The sequence below is a fragment of the Nicotiana tabacum genome, chromosome 3 (assembly GCF_000715075.1).
Source record: "Nicotiana tabacum cultivar K326 chromosome 3, ASM71507v2, whole genome shotgun sequence".
Taxonomy (NCBI): Eukaryota; Viridiplantae; Streptophyta; class Magnoliopsida; order Solanales; family Solanaceae; genus Nicotiana; species Nicotiana tabacum.
This window is the reverse complement of record NC_134082.1, coordinates 185,163,011-185,184,266: the sequence shown is the minus strand read 5'-3', so window position 1 is coordinate 185,184,266 and position 21,256 is coordinate 185,163,011. Positions and strand designations below refer to the sequence as shown.

At 36.3% G+C, this 21,256-nt stretch overlaps 2 protein-coding genes across 3 annotated transcripts; both read left to right on the top strand.

Annotated features, from left to right (window-relative positions):
• Positions 1-278: 278 nt before the first annotated feature.
• On the top strand, positions 279-10,220 carry LOC107812197 (RNA polymerase II C-terminal domain phosphatase-like 1). Of its 2 annotated transcripts, XM_016637245.2 has the most exons (18): positions 279-417; positions 785-1,095; positions 1,983-2,459; positions 2,716-2,926; positions 3,012-3,169; positions 3,257-3,327; positions 3,576-3,681; positions 3,836-3,919; positions 4,132-4,716; positions 4,810-4,873; positions 5,547-5,677; positions 5,777-5,830; positions 6,115-6,211; positions 7,448-7,683; positions 7,780-7,863; positions 8,898-8,963; positions 9,056-9,129; positions 9,424-10,220. In XM_016637245.2, exons 2-18 carry the CDS (start codon positions 808-810, stop codon positions 9,533-9,535), a joined length of 2,898 nt encoding a protein of 965 aa, XP_016492731.1. In that variant the 5' UTR covers positions 279-417; positions 785-807; the 3' UTR covers positions 9,536-10,220. The 2 variants fall into 2 exon arrangements, with proteins under 2 accessions (XP_016492731.1, XP_075106396.1); XM_075250295.1 differs by lacking the exon at positions 7,780-7,863 and having other exon boundaries at positions 295-1,095.
• A 5,661-nt stretch (positions 10,221-15,881) lies between these two features.
• LOC107760966 (clathrin light chain 2) lies at positions 15,882-20,513 on the top strand. The gene is made up of 3 exons (XM_016579118.2): positions 15,882-16,384; positions 19,579-19,732; positions 19,849-20,513. Exons 1-3 carry the CDS (start codon positions 16,002-16,004, stop codon positions 20,275-20,277), a joined length of 966 nt encoding a protein of 321 aa, XP_016434604.2. The 5' UTR covers positions 15,882-16,001; the 3' UTR covers positions 20,278-20,513.
• The last annotated feature ends 743 nt before the right edge of the window (positions 20,514-21,256 follow it).

Below are 21,256 nucleotides of genomic sequence, written 5' to 3'. Positions count from 1 at the left end.
AAAATACAACAAATACATACCAAGCAATCTACCTTATTTACTTTTTCCTATAAATGGGTTCAGGTACCAATGGGTGCGTTTTGTTTTAATTAGTGTACTTCCTTTTCCACCCTATATACGTGACGTAACCGAAGTGCTTATCTGCTATAGTAAAAAAAAAATTTAGGGAGTAATTTTTATCAACAAAGGATCTTAGGTAATTTTCCTTTTCCCGAATTCAAGAAAGAATATCTAATTAACACCGAATTTCGTTTTTTCTTCTTCTTTTTATCTATTTATATCAACAACATAGACATCTACATGTGGAAGAGGAAGAGAGAGAGGAGAGAGAGAGCGTGTACAAAATTGACCTTTCACTCTCTGTGGATCTAGGGTTTCACAACAATTGAGAGCCACCGCGTCGTCATCTTCATCGCCGTACTACAACTACAACTACAACTACTATCAAGAAATCATCTAAACCCTAGCTTTAATCTTCTCTTAATTCTCTATACTGAAAACAACAACGACAACAAAGAATTCTGGATTTTAATTCTTCTTCATCACCATCGTTACCGTCATCATCTTCTATAAAAACCCTAAAATTCACTTTCTTTTGGTATTCTTTGGGTAAATCTGGGATAATCTGACTGAAACTTGAAAAATGATGACGTTTGATTAGTTGATTTGACATGATTTGACTTTTTTTTCTTGGATTTAAAGCATAATTTCAAAGATCTATCGAAGATGATGAGAAACTGAAAGGATACAAATTGATTTATATTTTTATTTTTTGTGATTCCAGAGAAAAAAAAAGGAAAAAGAAAAATGTATAAATCGGTGGTGGTATTGTATGAAGGAGAAAGAGTGGTGGGAGAACTGGAATTGTTGTATGGTGGTGAAAACGGTGTCGTATGGGGAGAGAAGGTAATAAGGATCTCTCACTATTCGCCACCAAGTGAGAGGTGTCCACCACTGGCAGTACTACACACAATTACTTCATCATCTACTACTGGAAATGGAATAAGCTTCAAATTGGAACCAACAAAATCAAAGTCGCTGTCCCAAGACTCGCCGCTCTTTCTTTTGCACTCCACTTGTCTCAGAGATAACAAGGTATAAACCCATTGCTGATTGCCAGTGTACCAAATTCAACTTGAAAACTTGAACTTGAGATGGTTATAAAGGAAAAAGAAAACCTGATTGAACTTGAATCATTTCCAAGACTGACTAATTATGGTTTAAAAAAAAATCCTAGAACAAAATTTTAAAACGAGGAATTAAATTCTTGATCATTCATATTAAAAAATCAAAATCCTAATTGTAAGAACTGGACTATGGATAATATGGACTATGACCAAAATTGTTGTGAGGGAGATGCTAATTTGGCATGTACCCTTTTGCAGTTTTTCTTGAAATTTGGACTTTTGCAGAACTCCCTTTGCAGCTTTGTATCAAATTTGAGACCTACATGGGGTAGTGCAAGGCTAAGCCTTTTGATGTCTATTGATTGCAGTCATGCAGTGTGAAGTTGAGAAAAGGGTTGGTTGATGGGATAGGGCTTTATTGTAGGATTTTAATTAAGGCACAATCTGTTCTTATATTACTGGACAAGCTGAAGTTTCATTAAAGAGCTACTGAATCTAAGGGAGATTATTTTTGTTCCTGATTTTATCTTTTTTAAAAATACTAAGCTGGGGTCTTGCTAAAGGGGTCTATATTTAAGCGAAAACTCGAATAGTATGTGAAGTTCTTTTACGAATATGCTGAACATAAAAAAGTCTATGTTGAAAGTCTCCTGTAAATGTTGCAAATGGATAAACATGCTGCAACCGTCGTCACAAATGCATCTTCCATGTCTTCTGTGAATGTGCCTTTTGTGGCTTAGGTTTCCTGAGACATCTTTCCTTTTATATCTGGTATTTATTTGGGCTCTTTCTCTTTCCCATTTAAATATCTTCTTGCTTATCAAAATTATTACTTCATACTTTCTGTTTATGCAGACTGCAGTAGTGTCACTTGGAAGAGAGGAGCTTCATTTAGTTGCCATGCAGTCTAAGAATTTTGGCGGACAGTGTCCTTGCTTTTGGGGATTTAAGGTTGCATCGGGGCTTTACAATTCTTGTTTAACAATGCTAAACCTTAGATGTCTTGGCATTGTGTTTGATCTTGATGAGACACTCATAGTTGCGAATACAATGCGTTCATTTGAGGATAGAATAGAGGCCTTGCTACGAAAAATAAATTCAGAGTCAGATCCGCAGCGTGCCTCTGCTATGCTGGCTGAGGTCAAGCGTTATCAGGAGGATAAGATTTTTTTGAAGCAGTATGCCGAAAATGATCAGGTTATTGACAATGGAAAGGTGATCAAATCTCAGTCTGAGGTTTTCCCAGCGTTGTCTGATAATCACCAACCTATCGTCAGACCCCTGATTAGGTTGCAAGATAGAAACATTATTCTTACTCGTATTAATCCAATGGTATGTGTATTTTGTATTCCATCATCTTAGTACCTTCTTATCCTTGTTTTGTTAATTGTGCCATCTATGGTCCGCTGAGACTACTAGATGAGGAATACAAGTCAGTTGTAAATCCTACCTTCAACACTGAAAGGGGTCCAGAGATGGGACTGTCTATTTCTCTTCCCCCTTCTTCTTTTGCATTTAACTGTTTCAGTGCGTGAAGCTTTATCTTCCTTTTTTTTTGGGATCCATAACGAAATCTGTATCGTGGCAGATCCGCGATACTAGTGTTCTTGTGAGATTGAGACCTGCTTGGGAGGATCTCCGAAGCTATCTGACTGCAAGGGGTCGGAAGCGCTTTGAAGTTTATGTATGCACAATGGCTGAAAGAGATTATGCTTTAGAAATGTGGAGGCTTCTTGACCCAGATTCAAACTTGATTAACTCAAAAGAGCTCTTGGATCGTATTGTCTGTGTTAAATCTGGCAAGTTTCTAAACTACCTAGCTTTCACCAGGGCCATCATTCTTTTTCTTTCTCTAATCACTGATTGCTCATGAATATGCTGTAGGTTTGAGGAAATCTTTGTTCAATGTATTCCAAGATGGAAATTGTCATCCTAAGATGGCATTGGTGATTGATGATCGCTTGAAAGTGTGGGATGAGAAGGATCAACCACGAGTGCACGTTGTTCCTGCATTTGCTCCGTATTTTTCCCCTCAAGCTGAAGTATGTACTGCATTTTTCTAGTGTTTTGTTGAGGTGTTGAGCTAAATTATGTTAACATTCTGAAGCACTTGAACAATTTGACTGTAGGGCAACAATTCTGTTCCTGTCCTTTGTGTTGCCAGAAATGTAGCCTGCAATGTCAGAGGTGGTTTTTTCAAGTAAGATTTTAAGAGACTCTAGTCCCACTTATGGGATTAAACTGGGTTTCTGGTTGTTGTTGTTGTTGTTGTTGTTGTATTTTAAGAGACTCTAGAGATAAGCTGGTGCCAGTGACCTTTTTTGTCCAACTTATTTTATCTGATTGTATTTAGATTTGGTTTTCTCTCTGTTTTTTTTTTTTTTTTTTTAAAATCTGATTGCATTTGCACCTTGATGAGTTTCACTTGATTCCCCTGACTTTGTGCAGAGATTTCGATGAGGGCCTATTACAACGAATATCTGAAGTTGCTTATGAAGATGACATTAAGCAAGTTCCTTCTGCTCCAGATGTTAGCAACTATTTGATTTCGGAGGTTTGTGAGAATGAAATCTAAAGATTTCCATTTCTCTCCAATAACAGATCTTAGCTTTTCATGGTTATCTCCAATATGGATGATGAAATTTCCCACCGTCTTTAATTAAATGTTTATGAACTATGTATGAGAGGATCTGTTATTTGCTGGTCAGGATGATCCTTCGGCTGTAAATGGGAGTAAAGATTCACTTGGATTTGATGGCATGGCTGATACTGAGGTTGAAAGGAGACTAAAGGTACAACATTGTAATGGCTGAGTGCTTTTATTCAGTTTGAGAATTTGTATTCATACTTTTCATGAGGTTCATAAGCAATGGATGTGCTTTTTCTGTTCCCTATTTTTAATTTTCGCTTCTACAGTTTATCATTGCTTCTGGCATGTAGTGGAACTCCTGTTTTCTTTGTGTCGAATGCTGTGGCGTAATATTTAGTTATCTTGACCTTTTAGGAAGCAATGTTGGCTTCAACCAGTGTTCCTTCTCAAATGACAAATTCGGATCCAAGAATTGCACCAGCTCTCCAGTATCCCGTCCCACCTGCTATTTCACAATCGACAATTCAAGCGCCAGTGGTGCCTTTTCCTGCTCAGCATCTCCCTCAAGTCACTTCTGTTCTTAAATCATCAGTGACTCAATTAAGTCCTCAGGACACAAGCTTGCAAAGTTCTCCTGCTAGGGAAGAGGGCGAGGTACCAGAATCTGAACTAGATCCTGATACAAGGAGGAGACTGCTTATATTGCAACATGGTCAAGACACGAGAGACCAAGTATCAAGTGAACCACAGTTTCCTATGGGGACTCCATTACAAGTGTCTGTACCACCTCGGGTGCAGCCGCACGGTTGGTTTCCAGTGGAGGAAGAGATGAGCCCTAGACAACTTAATCGAGCCTTGCCTCCCAAGGAATTTCCTTTAAATTCAGAGTCTATGCATATTAACAAGAATCGGCCTCCTCATCCACCTTTTCTTCCCAAAATGGAGACCTCTGTCCCATCTGATAGAGTTCTTTTTGAAAGCCAGAGGCTGCCAAAAGAGGTAAATCATCTATTTGTTTACGGCAACAGCTTTGAAAATTCATTTATGAGGAACTTATGGACGACCTGTGGTTTGTTTGCGTTCCTTTTCCAGGTAATCCCTCGGGATGACAGGATGAGATTTTCTCAGTCACAACCTAGTTTTCATTCAATGCCAGGTATACTCATGAACCATGCTTGAGATCACCATCCTGTAAAATCTTTCCTAACCGTTTTGACACTTTAACTTGGACAGTGTCTGATTGACCAATATTATTTCTTAGTTTTTAAGTTGCTATCCGAAAGCCTGTCAAGTACTGGAAATTCACCATAATAGATGCTTTAATGCAATAATCCTTCTCAGAGCTCAGAAGTGGAAACAGCTAACTGACAAGTGACTGGCTATTTTACAAGAAATTACAAAGTTTGTGGGGTATGGACCTCCTATAACATCCAGAGACACAAAACTAAGCAGTCCGGGCTCGTGCTTAGTGCTTTGGTTTAACCTCCTCCACCCCCCACCCCCCAAAAAAAAAAAAGTTCTTCTTGTATAAAAGGGAAATGTGATTTGGTTTATAGGAGTGCGTATTTGCATGCGTTTTTCTGCCCATGAATAGGTGATGAGATATTATCATTCGTGCTGATCTAAATAGAAGTGTTTTATGCGTACAGCCTAATTAACTGCACTTTGTTCTAATAAAGTACACATGAAATTTGGAAGAAAAAACAAGATAACAAACAGGTTTTTGATACTACTACTGTAATGAGTGAATGTCATTGGACGAAAGTCATGAAATAAGCTAAATCTATGTCCAGAACATCATGTTGTGTTCACAAATTCTAGTTTCACAGGCGAGGAAGTCTCCTTGGGTCGGTCATCTTCCAGCAGCAGGGATCTTGACCTTGAACCTGGACATTATGATCCATATTTAGAAACACCTGCTGGAGCTTTACAGGATATTGCATTCAAGTGTGGAGCAAAGGTACTCTCTCCCCTATGCCCAATCATCATGCAGCACTATAATATAGTTTCCTCCCTCCTCTTTGTGAGGTCTCTGAATGCTTATGACAAATACTTGTAGGTGGAATTCAAGTCAGGTTTGCTTTCAAGTCCAGAACTGCAGTTTTCTGTGGAGGTATGTTGGAGCATTTATATCCGCATTCCACTATTCCAATGAGCTTTATGTCTCACTTTTACTTAATGGAGCATGGAGCACAATCTGCAAGTTCCTATGGATCTTGCTTGTGTCTCTGGTGAGCTTTGTAATGCCATGTTTCAGTAGCATGAACGTCAAAAATTGATGTGCTCGTAATTGCTCGTCATCAGCTTTGTTAAGATGAGCTTCCTTCCTGATTTTCTACTTTCTTTTTACTGAGGTCTAGCCATCTTAGTGAATCGTGGTTTGTATTGCTTGTGTAGGTGTGGTTTGCTGGAGAAAAAATTGGAGAAGGAATTGGCCGGACGAGAAGGGAAGCACAGCGTCAGGCTGCTGAGGAATCTCTTATGAATCTGGCAGGTAAGTTGTGTTGTCTGTCACAATTGACAGTAGGGAATGATTCGGCATTTGCAGATGGCTTTACTGCAATTAGATCACATCTTTTTGTATTAGCTGTGACCAAATATGTATTTCCATGGTCATGGAGGGTACTTTGAGCAAACATGGTGATAGAGTAAAGTTCTGAACTGATGTCATTGTTGCTGGGAAGTATGAGTATTCTTGTGCAGTCTTCAGAGAGGGTTGGGGTTTTTCATTTTGTGCTGAATTTGAAGTTCTCTAAGGGATTCCTCAGTAAATGATGCCTCTTAACAGTGACATTTTGCTTTGTGAATTCTGTTTGGTCTAATGGGAATATTATTTGAACATTGAGAATAAGCTTGAAGAGCCCTGGTGGACCTTATCAAAAAAGAAAAAGAAAAAAAGAAAAAGCTTGAAAAGCCTGGTGGGAATAAAAAGAGTCATGCTAAAAGGATTTCATGCCGCCGCGCCACAGAGTTCGATTTTTCCTACTAATTTACTAAGTTGTTCGGGGCTATTACACGTATTCCCCCCCGGGGTAGCTACAAGCATATGTTACTCCAATGCGAGCTCTGACATTTATGCTTTATTTTCAGCTGATGGTGACCTTTATCACTTGTAAATGAGCCTCGCATCGCCTTTCCCTCCTAACCAAAATGACCCCAAAAAAAGAAAAGAAAAGAAAAGATAGAAGGCTTTGCAGTGTATATAGATGCTGCTTTTTCCTTCTTTCAAGAAGTCATCCTTCTAGTTACGTATGCCTAATGCTTCAGTAGAATATTCTATGAACGATGTGAGTGATGTCAGTTAACCAGCCCCTTACCCGAAAGAAGGCCAGAGAGAGAAGAAAGTTTCTTTCTTTAGTGGAACAGCTAGTGATCATATTACTTCATTTTGCTCAGACTTTTTAATGTTGATTTTAGCTGTTGAATCCTTGTCTTAAGGAACTTTGAGAGATATTATAGGTATCTAATGTGACCTATTTTTGGTATAAATATAAATTAGCCATAAGATTTGTGGTTGGGGAAGATTGGGGTTAAGGGGGAATAACGAATTATCTTTGCTCTTGGTGATGATACCCATCTCTACTAGTCTTAATACGGGACACTTGGTGCAGAGCAGTTTTTTTAAATTAACCGGCAATATGCAATATCTGGGGATTTTGATGTTCGTGGTCAGATGTTAATGTTGCCATGTGTGTGATCTTTCTTACTTTTTTTCATATTGCATCTGCAGACAAATACTTGTCACGTCTCAAACCTGATCCCAGTTCCACAGCAGGGGATGGATTTAGGTTTCCAAATGCAAGTGATAATGGGTTTGTTGACGACATGAGTCCTTTTGGGTATCAATCATATCTCAAGGAGGATCGTGTGTCACATTCGTTTGCATCAGAGCCTTCCAGAGTGTTGGATCCAAGGCTGGAGGTCTTGAAGAAGTCAGTGGGTTCAGTTGCCTCCCTTAGAGAACTGGTAAGATTTTATAAGTTTGCTATTTTAGTGTACCCTATTTACCTCAGTTTTTCTTTGAGGTCTTGGATTATGCCATTGATTATTTTGATTCTTCAGTGTGCGATTGAAGGACTTGGTTTGGCATTCCAAACTCAGCCTCAACTTTCAGCTAATCCTGGGAAAACTGAAATATATGCCCAGGTTGCTTATTTACTTCTCTTTCTTCTTTGCTATTGCTTTTCGATCGAAACAACATGCGCAGCTGTAGTTTTAGGAACTCTTCCTTACATCTGGTTTACTCATGGTTTAGAGGCGTTGTACCATTTATGATTTTGCACTAATTGTGACGTTGTGCTTCATTGGCGGAGTGGATCTTGGTCATCTTTTATCATTGGCATTTAGTTCTCTGTGTGTGTGTGTGTGTCTGTTTTATCTATCTATTTAATAATCAGTATAGAAAAGATTTTTATTAATTTAGAGGTATCACTATGAGATTGCTTGAATATGTACAACAGAAGTTCAAGAGACAATCCCCTGCTAATCCTGAAGGGAGTTGATGAGATATAGCATTTCTGTTATTCTATTCAAATTACTTCTTGGTTGGTCTTGGCATTGTTCATTTAACCTTGAAGACATTTTTGAAACTGTCGCACTTCAATGTGACTGTTTTTCCTCTATTCTTCTCACATGGATAACATCTGTTGTGGATGAATATTGACTAGCCCACTTTTATGCAACTTGTTGTGTGTCAATCAAACATTCATGCGCTGCCAACCAAGAAAAACATTCCACCTTGTGCACTAGTTTTCCAGTATTTCTCCATGGCTAACTGTTCATGTACATTCTCTACTGGGAAAGCTCCTACATAGGATCTTACCATAAATTCACCTTTCTTGTCTGGCCTTGGAAAACTGTCCTCATTGTTGTTGCCTTGAAATTCCTGCACCAACAGAAGAATTTTGTGTCCAGTGCTCTCTTTTGTAGGTTAAATAATATTTAATGTTAAATCTGATATCGAGGTTTCTGGAAAGCATTGTTTGCTAATATTATGGTCGATATTAGAAATGCATAGATGGTCGGTGGAGATATGTTTGTAATTTTGTTTGCAAAGTAGTGATTTTCATAGTTACAAGAAACAAGTATGCACTTGAGATGGCGGAGTTGCCATGTATGTTAATACTTTTTTTAGCTTGCTGACATTTTGCTTAGTTACTTGTGTCCCTTGGTGATAACAGGTGGAAATAGATGGACAAGTATTTGGCAAGGGAATTGGTTCAACATGGGATGATGCTAAAGCACAGGTACCTTAGATTGTCGAGCTTACATTTTTAGTTCCTCTTTGATCCCTTTTCTCTTTGGTTTAAAATTTTTGGCTGAACATCTGTCTCCCTAGGCTGCTGAAAGGGCTCTAGTTGCTTTGAAGTCAGAGCTGGGTCAATTTTCTCACAAGCGTCAGGGTTCTCCGAGGCAAGTGATTTCTGCCATTTGACTTTCTTCCTAGACTAATGTATTTTGCTCTACTTGGAAGGCGATTTACTTATGTCGCCTCCCAGAGAGAACCTAAATGAAACTGTGTCTTGGGGTTTTTTTTTTTGGGGTGGGGGTGGTTATATACAGATTCTTCTGCTTATTTGTTTTTTTGCTGCCATCTGATCCTAATTTATGTTTTCTTTGTTTTGGATTTGCGTTCTTCATGGCTTTGTTTGAGGCAAACCAGTTATTGTTTCTTTGCATGCATTTTAATGTTGCTTTTTGATCCAGATCATTGCAGCAGGGATTCTCCAATAAAAGATTGAGACCTGAGTATTCTCGGGGTATGCAGCGACTACCATCTTCTGGTAGATTCCCAAAGAACACTTCTGCTATGCCATGAACTGTATATAAAGACCTCCGCTTGTACATCAACTGCATGGAGATTGTAAACATGGGAATGTATGTCACTGTGATTTGTGTGAAGCCAATTGGGATCTTTACCACGAATCGCTCTCCTTGCTGTTCCAGCTCAACTATATCCGGATGCACTCCCACAACAGAAGCAAGTCTCTGGACTTACAGAGCAATTGAATCCACCTCTTGGGAGCCAGCTAGGTGGATTCTCTACCCTTTGCAAGCAGTTCAAATCTGTAAAGTGTGGATGTCCTGTGATTTTCCACGGGGATTTCTGACCCTGAGATTCAAAACCAACTTAGAGCTTGGAATGAGGTCCACTTCATAAGCCACATACTTGGGGAGTTCTTACATGCATTGAATTCCCTTTTCATCGTACATTTGGATAGGCAAAATTGTGGTGGGATGTAAAGTTGTTATGGCTATGCCCAATGGGTTTTCTGGAGGACACTTCAATTTTGACGATTTCATAGCTAATTGAGGGTACCTTTTCTTTTCTTTTTCGGGCGTCCTCTCCTGGTGTAGAATACCAAATAGGATAAGCGGAAAATTTTGTGAAGCTATAATTAGGTTATTGTAGTCTAGTTTTTGCATTTTTCTTTAGTCCTGAGGTACAATTTACTGTCCAATGTAACCCTGGATAACTGATCAATACATCCTTTAATTTCTTATACAGTCCCCAATTGTGATATTTTGACGGGGCAAAGCAAAAGGTGAATCTTGAACAAAAGCAAAGTCAAATGGAACTGAGAAAATGGAACAGACTTGTTTTAAATATTGTGAGTTTCAAACGCTTCTGGATATATTCCATATGCAGAGAAGAGGAAAAGAAGGAAATGAATGATGAAAAATGAAGAGGAAATAAATAAAATGGGACTATGGGAGTGGAACTGAAAGAGGTGAAACCGAAGGTTATTATGGATAAAAGTGTATCTTTTAATCCGATTTTCTTTTTTTTGTTTTCTTCCCTTCACTTGGAGTGCAAGGATTTGAAAGATGTGAATAAAGAGGGAAAATTGTGGTTGAATCGACATAAAGGCGAAAAGGATGGGAGGTGAAAAGATTTGGACACATTATATCATATATTTTGTTTGCTTTTATATATATATATATATATATATTATGTTCCATTATATATCTTCTACTCACTCATACTATTTTTTAGTTAAACTATCGATACAGAGGAGGGGGACATAACACCAAGACCAACCACAAAATAATTTCACTTGTGTTATAAATAGAATTCTATTTAAGGTAAATGTCTATATTTAAATAGATTTTAGGGTTTGTTATTTGGTGGTTAAACCACTTTTCCCCTATAAATAGGTGGGTCCTATTCTATTGTAATCATTCCAAATAAATAAGAATTTTCTCTTCCTGCTTTTCTTTGCAATACTCTTATTCTTCTTTTATTGTCTCATAACACGTTATCAGCACGAGACTCTAATCAATTGAGTAGAAGCTTTGAGATTGAGCATAATGATTGTCAATTGTATCATGAACTTCCTTCATGATTAAATTTCTGGATTTAAGGTAAGTATTTTATTGTATTTTTCTTTTTTTATTCTATAATTTGGTTTTAAATACAAGTAAAGAAAATAAATTTTGATTATAACTCTAATGGAGTTAGCAAGAAATTATAACCACTCGAAGTGGTAAAATTTCTATGTCTTGCCATGATCAAAATCATGTATGATCGTGAGCACAAGTGAAAACCCGTCCCATTAAATTTGCTTAATTCTCATTCCCTTAAGAGAATGTGATAACAATATGTGATAAATCTGAAAGAAGGCAAAATTATTACCATGAAGGTATCAATGGATGTGAAAATAGACGAAATTATAATCGTCATCATTGTGATAACGAGAATAATAAGGATTCAATAATCCTTCACTTTTAAAAGTAATATTTGTCATCGATTTGACATGAGATTTTATAAAGCACATATAGATGATTATGGTCCATTCATGACGTGAATGTGACAACATCTGATTTATAAATACATATTCATTCTTGGAAGAATATAAACGTGCTAGTAGTAGTGAATATACCACACTCACCTCTAGAAGGAGGTTTGAGATAATATAAGAAAATAATGTCATTATTATGGCATAAATGGTTATTCGTCACGTACTTATTGTACGCCAAAATATTTTGGCATTGTGATTATTAAAAGACAACGGTAATGCAAGAAACAGATCTTGCATATAATTTTGACCATAACCATAATGATATAACTTTCTTTTTAAAAAAGATATTCACCATATGGATGTTGATGAATATGTGGTATTACAAAATTAATTGAGAACTCTACAAGAGCCAATTATACTATTTTGGAGAAACATAATTGATTACCAATAAGATATTGTATTGTAGTAAGTCTCAAAAAAACTTATTTAGTTTCCAAAGTATACGCGAAAACGATTGATTATATTGAGACTATAAATAAATGAAAGATTTAATATCTTCTATTACTACAACTTGTAGTGGGATAATATGTATGTGAAAAGCTACCCGCTTTATTCTCCAGTTTGTACTATACAAATAAAAGAATACCACACTAAAGTGGATGTTTATTGATATAAAAACCCATATCATAATAAACTTGGAGTTTATTGATAATTGCACACGTCATGGTGTAAACCTGAAGTTTATCAATATTGATAATTTATTCAGTTGGCATAATTGATTTGGCTATATCAATTTAAGTATGATGTGCAAAAATAATAGAGAATTCACATGTGTAAATATTAAAGAACTAGAAATTTCTTTATGAATTCTCTTATATTGCCTGTTCTCATTAATTAATTGACCAACTAAAATTGGGATTGAATCTCATGAATGCTGGAAATATCAAAGGTGAATATGAGCTCATTCACCTGCCATGTATATCACATAAGATGCATCCATGAGATCGTTACACGTGCGATTATTATTAACCCGCAACATGGTATTTGCGAGGTAACATGCTCAATAATTTGATTTAGAGCATAATTTCCAGATTTTTTTTATTCAAGATAGTTCATCTTGATAAGTTAGTTTACATCACAGTTGGTTTAGCAAAATAATTTATTGAATACCTCCACTTAATAGCTAAACAATTGCTTATGAGAACAAAGTTATATATATATATCAGTTTGATATACGAAAGTATATTATTTTCTCCCCTCACAGAAGTATATTATTTTCTCTCCTCACAAGTGGTTCAGGGTCAAGAACCAAATAATTCTATCTTATCATTATTAACGTGGGGGGTATATTTTGATTAATACCATAACGTACAAAGATGAATTTTCAAAGTTGAGGAAGCAAGTTAGTCTTTCTAACATGAGGGAGAGAGATGATAAACAGTTGAGAAAAAGTTACGTGGAATGAATTATCATTTGTACATCTAGAACCTCGAATAAGATAATATGAACTTGAAGTTCATACAAAGATAATTCATTTGCAATATATTGCAAAGCATGACAAACGCATTTGCTGACCCAAAAAAAGTAACTATATTGTCGTTGCAAATGCTCCTATTAAGTCCTAGAAGGACAAAGTCTATGGTACGCTTAAAGCATATAGACAAATCGGTTTCAAATAAACTTCTTGATAAAGAAGATGCGCAAATGATCAAAATAATCATAATAAAGGAGTCAGGTGATCCAGAAGATCATATGACATAATACTTCATAAAATATCAAAAGAGGTTTAGGTACCTGAAAATATGAATGAAGATATCTCTATGTCATGTCTTCATGAAAAAAAAGGCTGGAACCGATATAAATTGTTCGTTGACGGCATCTCATAGCGCTAAGTATAGATGAGGACCTCAAGTCTGTCGAATATAGACACAAAATACTGGCCAAATAGAAGAGACACAATTCAAATAGAATTGGTTTCACATGAAAGACATACATTTTTGGACATGTAGTTCAAACACTTGAAAGTACAAAGCCGATGATATGTGCAATCAGTTTTCAATATCTTATTTGTCTAGCATGACACGAGAACTTAATATGCATCTAACTAAAGTCTATTATATGACTTAACTTATATGACAATCCATGAAGGATTTAAGTTGCTTGAAGCATATATAATTCTTGATCTTGAAGTACCACTTCCTCAGTGCAATTTCTGCACAAATGCATCTTGCTGTAACTATAAGTATGATAATATTTAGCAAGATTTTTCACCCCTATGTGAAGATATTGAAATGATGATTCCAACAAAATCATATGAAGACAATACATCTATCAGGGATGATGATTTCAAGGTAAAACAAATTCGTTGAAGTTAATATGGCTAATTGTTTATCAAATCTCTACCAACGACCTTTTAAAAATGGTGCACACGATTGGAATGCGAAGGCTCAAGGATGTGAATTGATACTCTCATCAGGGGGAGTTAATGAGCGTTGCACTCTTTTTTCCTTACAAGGTTTTGTCCCACTGAGTTTTCTTTGCAAGGTTTTTAACGAGGCAACCAAAAGGCGTATTGTTAGATATGTGTACTCTTTTTCCTTCTCTAGAATTTTTTCCCACTGGGTTTTATTTTAGTTAAAGTTTTAACGAGGCACATTATCTGTTGAATAGACATTCAAGGGGGAGTGTTATAAATATAATTCTATTTAAGGTGAATGTCTATATTTAGAGAGATTTTAAGGATTGTTACTTGGTGGCTAATAGCCTGTTTGTGGCCAAGCTGCACAAATCAGCTTATTTTGAGAAGTGATTTTTTTCAAAAGTGCTTTTCTCAAAAGTACTTTTGGTGAGAAGCAGTTTGTGTTTGGCTAATTAATTTGAAAATCACTTCTCAGCAGCCATTAGTGTTTGACCAAGCTTTAAAAAACTGCTTTTAAGTTTATTTTTCTCAAAAGTGCTTTTCAAAAAAGTACTTTTGGAGAGAAATTATTTTTTTCTGCTTCTCCAAAACTACTCCTGCTTCTCCTCAAAAGCATTTTTTTTCTTTCCAAAAGCTTGGCCAAACACCTCAATTTTGGCCAAAAAAAAGCTTGGCCAAACATGCTATAAGTCACTTTTCTATTATAAGCCAATAGATGTGCTGTAAATAGATGTGTCCTATTCTATTATAATCATTCCAAATAAATAAGAATTTTCTGTCCCTACTTTTCTTTGTAATACTCTTCTTCTACCTTTAAGCCAAACATGCTGTAAATAGATGTGTCCTATTCTATTATAAGCCAAACATGCTATAAGCCAAACATGCTGTAAATAGATGTGTCCTATTCTATTATAATCATTCCAAATAAATAAGAATTTTCTATCCCTACTTTTCTTTGTAATACTCTTCTTCTACCTTTATTGTTTCATAATAACAACTTGTAGTATATTTTTTTGTCTTGTCTTCTTATTGTTTCTTTCACTTTTGTACATTGATCGCTCTAAATTCTAATTAGTTTGTTTATAGAGAAATTGGGGTGATCCAAGGAAGATAAACAAGTAACAGAAAATATGGCACTAACAAATTAAAGAAAGAAAAACGATGTTTCTTTCAAACCATGTTATTCGAAGAATCTATATGCAAACAACAATCTTCTAACGAGTAATGATTGTTTTAGAGGAGAGATGAAATAGTTAGTTAAAAGTTCCGATCTTTTGCATTGAAGAAAATGAGGAGAGGAGAGGATAACTAATGGATAAATTTAAATTCATATTGCTTTTTAGGGAGATAACAAGATTATGGACAAAAATTAAAATGTCAAAGATTACTCATTGAAGGGTGAACGAAATTAAAATAAGTAAATTGAAAAAGTACATGCCTTATACCATGTTAAAAAATTATCGTAACAATTTTAAAAAATATTCGTCTTATAGATTTTTAATTAAAGCAAAATAAACTATTATCAGAAGCATATTCAATTACATTGTGAATGTTAAAGGCATTACTAGATTGAAAGAGTGAAATCCATAAACTTCTAGCAAAGTGGTTTCATTAATGCTATTAGTGTTCAATGACAATTAATATTTATTTCTCTTCCTTGATTAATACGAAAACAAAAGGTAAATACGATTCTTCTCTTCTTTTCTTCTTACGTAATGTTTTTTTTCTTTTCATTCGAGGTGTTTTACCAAATCGAACAAAATTTATATATTTTTCATGAAATAAATGTTATTATTCATAATTAAGTAAAAAATGCATAACCACAAATAAAATCTTCTTTAGTCAACAAAATCTCCATCCAACTACTTAAAGTTGACTACATATCTTCTTGTAATAAATTTACCCTTGTCTATAGTAAATTCCTCATTTTTGACTGCAAGCAAAAAGTAAAAAAAACGAATAAACAGTATAAGAACATAATTAACACATATATATACAGAGATTCTCACGTTTATGTGTGTGCTTATATATATATATATATGTATTGAGAGAGAAAGGAAAAATCTCTTAATCCAGGGATTTTGCAGAGCTAGAGAGAGAAAGAAGAGAGAAGGAGAAGAGGAATGGCTTCATTCGATGCGTTCAGCATGGACGGTGAGTCGCCGGCACCGCCACCGGCGGCATCAACTCCGTTCGACGACGGAGACTACGGCAGCTACGAAGAATCCTCTTTCACGCCGCCGTACCACGGCTCTGGCGGATTCGGTGGAGAGTATGAGGAGGAAGTGACGGTGGAACACGTTTCTCATACCGTCGATAGTCCCGATCCCTACGGGTTCGGGTCGGATAACCAAACCGATACATTCGGAGCTCCGATCCCGAATGGGAATGGTAAGCCCTACGATCTAGGTGATGATTCTGAGGGAATTTTCAGCTCCGATGGACCCGTCCTTCCTCCTCCTAATGAAATGCGTGAGGAAGGTTTTGCACTCCGCGAATGGCGTAGGTTTGTTCTACTTCATTCTTATTTTATTGCGAATTTATTTTAATTCACTCTATTGCCAAAATTGGAAAAAAATGGAAATTGAGCTGTTTTTTTAGATTTTAACTTATATTAACAGATCTATTGCTTATTGTTAATTACTGTAAATGCCAGTTCATTGATAAGATCAGTTTTATTTTATAGTTCGTAAGCTCTTTAGTGAGCTATATCGAACTGTGATTTTAGTTCCGCAATTTCTTATTTTATGGTTTGATTTGCAGATCTGGTGATGGTACTAATAGATCTGTTAGTTTTCGGTTTGTGCTCATTTTAAAGAGATTTAGTTGTGTAAGCGGCTCATCCTTATGATTTCTTAGCGGAGAAAAGAGACTGAAAATAGAAAAATTGGATTCTTTAGATCTTATCTTTTCAAGTATTTTGTTGCTAGTCATCTTTTGCCGGAGGTGATGCATAACGATCAAAAATTTGTGAGACCTTTATTGGTGCTGATTTTCTACTGCATTGAGTGGTGTAAAGATTACTTCTTTGTGCCATGGGACAGAATAATTTTTAGTGGGGTATATCCCCAATAAGTTAGTTATTCTTTAGTGGTAAAATTAAGTAAAGTTTGCGGCAATAACTAGTTAGTTATATTTAAAGCTAAAAAAAGATATTGTAAGAGCTACATTAATTTCTGGAATTGGTTCATAGATCTTCGTGTATGGAGAAAGAACTTAAGAAAGAACTTAGACAGATGATACAAAGTTCTAAATTAGTGGTTGCATCTCATTGTTAATGGAGATCTAAAGTTGATTTGACTTTGTTCTATTGGTAGTAGTGTGCTAAAGGAGCATATTCTGGAAAGTTAGCTTAGGAAAATATCAGGCCATGTTTCGCTGGCTAATTCTTTATTGAGACTGATTGGTTCTGTACAACTCCTTTTCCATTTGGTAATCATCAATTTGTTTGAATTGGGGGTTGGGACTTTTTCCAAAAAGGGAAAAAGAGAAATGGAGGAGGTAGGGCGTGGGGGTGATACATATGGAGTAGCATTCTATTGGTGCTATTGGCAGGATTAGGACCAGATGTTGCTCCTATTCCATAGCAGTTGATCTTTATCGCAATAGAGAGGGTTAAAGGGACATTCTAGAAAATATCCCTCTTGTACTTTAATAATTACAAATATAACCTTCAACTATTCTTATGTGCATTTTAAGTCTAAACAAAGACGCATGTAGTTCATGTGAACGAAACAAAGGGATACTTTTGCCTTTTTAAAAAAAAAGACAAAACCTCAGTCATAGTAGTAGTAGTAGTAGTAACAAATGAGCTGGGGGTGCAATGGCTCAACAGGACCTTTTTATCCTCCTGATCCATCAAGATCCCATCCTTTTACCTATACAAATGTAGTAGTTAATAATAATTGTTCAAATAAATGATAGGGGAGTTTTTTTTTTTTGCATGAAGGCATTTACATCAACAAAAACAAGAAGCAAAGATTGAAATAAACGAGAACCAGTAAAGGGATAGGATTGTTGTCGATCACATTAGAATGGGGAGTAGTGATGTTAACTTGAGGCATGCATGCCTTCAGCCTTGAAACTAGGTGCATAGGGAACTAGGGGTGGGCATAATACCGATCGAACCGAAAAAATCGATCGAACCGTAAACTTCGGTTTATTCAGTTTCGGTTTTTCGGCTTTTCGGCTTATTCGATCGGTTTGCGGTTTATGTTTTCTATAATTTCGGTGTTCGGTTCGGTGCTCGGTTTTTCGTTAAACCACCGAAGTTTTCTAATAAGGGTCCTAGCTTCTGGGCTCCTCTTAAGTTGTCTAGCCCAACTTTTCCACATGTTTAAAATATGAAGCCCAAAATCAAATAAAGTCCCACGTTCTGTAAATTATCCATTCCGCCCCGAGTCATATCCAACACTGTCAGTTCGTTTTTTTCTTTTGTTTTATGAGAAGAAAAATAAACAACAACATGTTTGCCAAATCTTTGTTTTACTTGCGTGCTGCCGATGTTGCGATCTATGAGATAGTTATATTGTAAGTAATTTTTGTCAAATAAATTTATATTTCCTATATCAACTAAATGATTTAGCTAATCATATTATAAGTGTTACGTATTCGAGTTTTAGTTGCACTAAAACATAAATTAGTCATATTTTTAGTAGAAAAAGTTCAATTTAAAAGCTCAATACGACAAGTCCAAACCGACCGAATTGAACCAAAAATCGACCGAACCGAATTAGAAAAAACTGAAGAAACCGAACTAATTTTGGTTTGGTTATTGGTGCACCAAATAGAAAACCTAACAAACCGAACCGAACTTCATGAAAACCGAACCGAACCGGCCGATGGCCACCCCTATAGGGAACTACTTGTTGGGCTCTTTATCGTGTTTAGACTACAGATCATTGAAGGACTTGAACGCCATGACACTTTGTAGTAAATGAAGTCACATATTAATTGTTAATGTGAATGAGTTTTTAGTTATTAGAATTAAGAAATTAGAAATTTAGTGCAATAAAATTAGCCTTAAGATCCTAATTAGAAACTTAAAACTGCATTGCACCTCATTAAAAAAAGGTATACAGCTCTTGAATTTGGTTGACATGATTTTACTTTGTCTTTCACTTAGTTATAGCTCTCTCAATCCTTTCCCAATATGGTTATTAATTGTGTTTATAGTTATTTTTCCTTGCATTAAATAATAAATATATATGCATTTTTATTTTTTTACTTTTATGCCCCCCCCCCCCCCCCACACACACACAAAATTTGTGCCTTCCTTCTCTAGAGCACATGCTTTATTGAGATTTGTGATTTACAGTCCCATTAAATTTGGCTTTATACCAGTCGCTGCCTTTGATAACAATGAAGGGCAGAACGACTGTTGCTGGAGAAGAGAATTTTAGCCATCTAGGCGATGTTTCTTTTTGCTTTTCTCCCATAAATAAAAAAGAATCCCATGACAGTAGCACATGCTTCTTATTGGCCACAGATTTTTCTAACTCCCCATAGTTGAAAGGAGGAATAGCGAGCAATTCATATGCATTTAGAATGTCAAATGAGTGACAAATTTTGGAGGTTTAATTTGCATATACTAGATCAAATAATGGATATGTGTGCAATTCTCTGTTGGGAATTTTGAAGGTGCTCGTATATATGTGCCTTGCTATAATCCCTTTTTCGCTTGTTTTTTGGTGAATGCAGGCTAAATGCTATCCGTCTTGAGGAGAAGGAGAAGAGGGAAAAGGAAATCAGAAACCAAATTATTGAGGAAGGTGAAGAATATAAGAAAGCATTCTATGAGAAAAGAAAGCTCACTGTTGAGACCAACCAGTCAACAAACCGTGAGAAAGAGAAGGTGAAGCTTTAGAGAGTATAGTTACTCTTACTAACTGGAGTTGCATTTGATCCTTCCTACTCTTGCTTAAAAGCTTTTTTATCTCTAACTTTGACAAGTTCTTTCGCCTCTGACAGTTGTATTTGAGTAATCAAGAGAAGTTCCATAAAGAAGCTGACAAACAATATTGGAAAGCCATAGCTGAGCTCATTCCTAAGGAGGTGGCCACCATTGAGAAGAAGGGAAGGAAGAAGGATCAAGATAAGAAGCCATCCATCACAGTTGTCCAAGGGCCTAAACCTGGGAAACCTACCGAACTTTCAAGGATGCGCCACATACTGCTGAAGCTTAAGCACAGCCCACCACCTCACATGATACCACCCCCTCCCCCTCCTGCCAAGGACGCCAAAGCTGGGAAGGATGGAAAAGACACCAAGGATGTAAAAGACGGCAAGGGGAAAGATTCCAAGAATGCTAAAGATGAAGCACCAAATGGAACTTCAGATGCACCTCCCAGTGATGCCAAAGTTACTCAGACATCAGAAGAACCTGCTGCTGCAGAATGATTGCCATTGTGCCTCATTTCATTAATCTTTAATGTGTTATGTGTTGTCCTCTGCAAAATAACTCTTTTCTTTATGAATTTTGTATCACTTACTACATTCTGTGCCATTCTACTACTATTTTATTGGTTCGAGACTGACAATAGCTGCTGCATTTTGTTTCACTGAACGTCTGAGATCTGTTATTGTACTATTTAGGTCTTTCTTTATTGGAGGTGAATTCACTATTTTCTTGTTCACAGGAACCTTATATTCCTTGAAAGTTGATTTTGTGGTGCAAGTACGATCCCATTGTCGCTTGGGCCTTGGGTGTTAGTGGTCATGAATATGTTATATAGGTGTCAACGGGCCGGGCCGGTCGGGGTAGAGGTAAAGGGAGTTCAAAAATAGCCAGATTTACAAGTGATCATTCAAAAATAGCTACAGTTTTAAAAGTAATCGAAATTTAGCCACTTTTCATGTTAAGATAAATCTGAACGAAAACACTGTTCAAAATTCAAAAAATACTCCAGCATAATATACTGGAGTTCCATCATAAGTATACTGGAACTCAAGCATAATATAATGGAAATCCAGCATAATATACCGGTCCAATATAATATGCTGGAAGTTCATACACAGGTACACCAATCTCCAGTATATTATGCTGGACTGGACCCTGTTGCAGCAAAATAGTGGCTATTTTTCAATGACTTTGCAAATGCTGGCTATTTTTGAATGACCAGTCCGAAAACTGGCTAGCCCGTGCTATTTTAACGAGGAAAAGGGAACCGACCGGTTTCGTTATTGGGCCGGTTTCCGGTTATTTTTTATTGGGTTTACCAGTTCTGGGCTTCCCTGGTGCAAAAATTAACCGGAACGATTTCGGGCCTAATTGGCTGGGCTGGGCCGGTTTTTTTTTTTTTTTTTTTTTTTTTGTTTTTGTTTTTTGTTTTTGTATAACAAATTAAGATAAAGTAAAAATGTAAAAACTAAAAACTAA

Bases quoted from the DNA above. Each gene is read 5' to 3' on its own strand.
- LOC107812197 (XM_016637245.2), top strand. From the start codon at position 808: ATGTATAAATCGGTGGTGGTATTGTATGAAGGAGAAAGAGTGGTGGGA. The intron at 3,682-3,835 runs GTTTGTGAGAAT...TTTGCTGGTCAG, and splicing joins GCAACTATTTGATTTCGGAG to GATGATCCTTCGGCTGTAAA. The intron at 6,212-7,447 runs GTAAGTTGTGTT...TTGCATCTGCAG, and splicing joins ATCTCTTATGAATCTGGCAG to ACAAATACTTGTCACGTCTC.
- LOC107760966 (XM_016579118.2), top strand. From the start codon at position 16,002: ATGGCTTCATTCGATGCGTTCAGCATGGACGGTGAGTCGCCGGCACCG. The intron at 16,385-19,578 runs GTTTGTTCTACT...TGGTGAATGCAG, and splicing joins GCACTCCGCGAATGGCGTAG to GCTAAATGCTATCCGTCTTG. The intron at 19,733-19,848 runs GTGAAGCTTTAG...CGCCTCTGACAG, and splicing joins CAAACCGTGAGAAAGAGAAG to TTGTATTTGAGTAATCAAGA.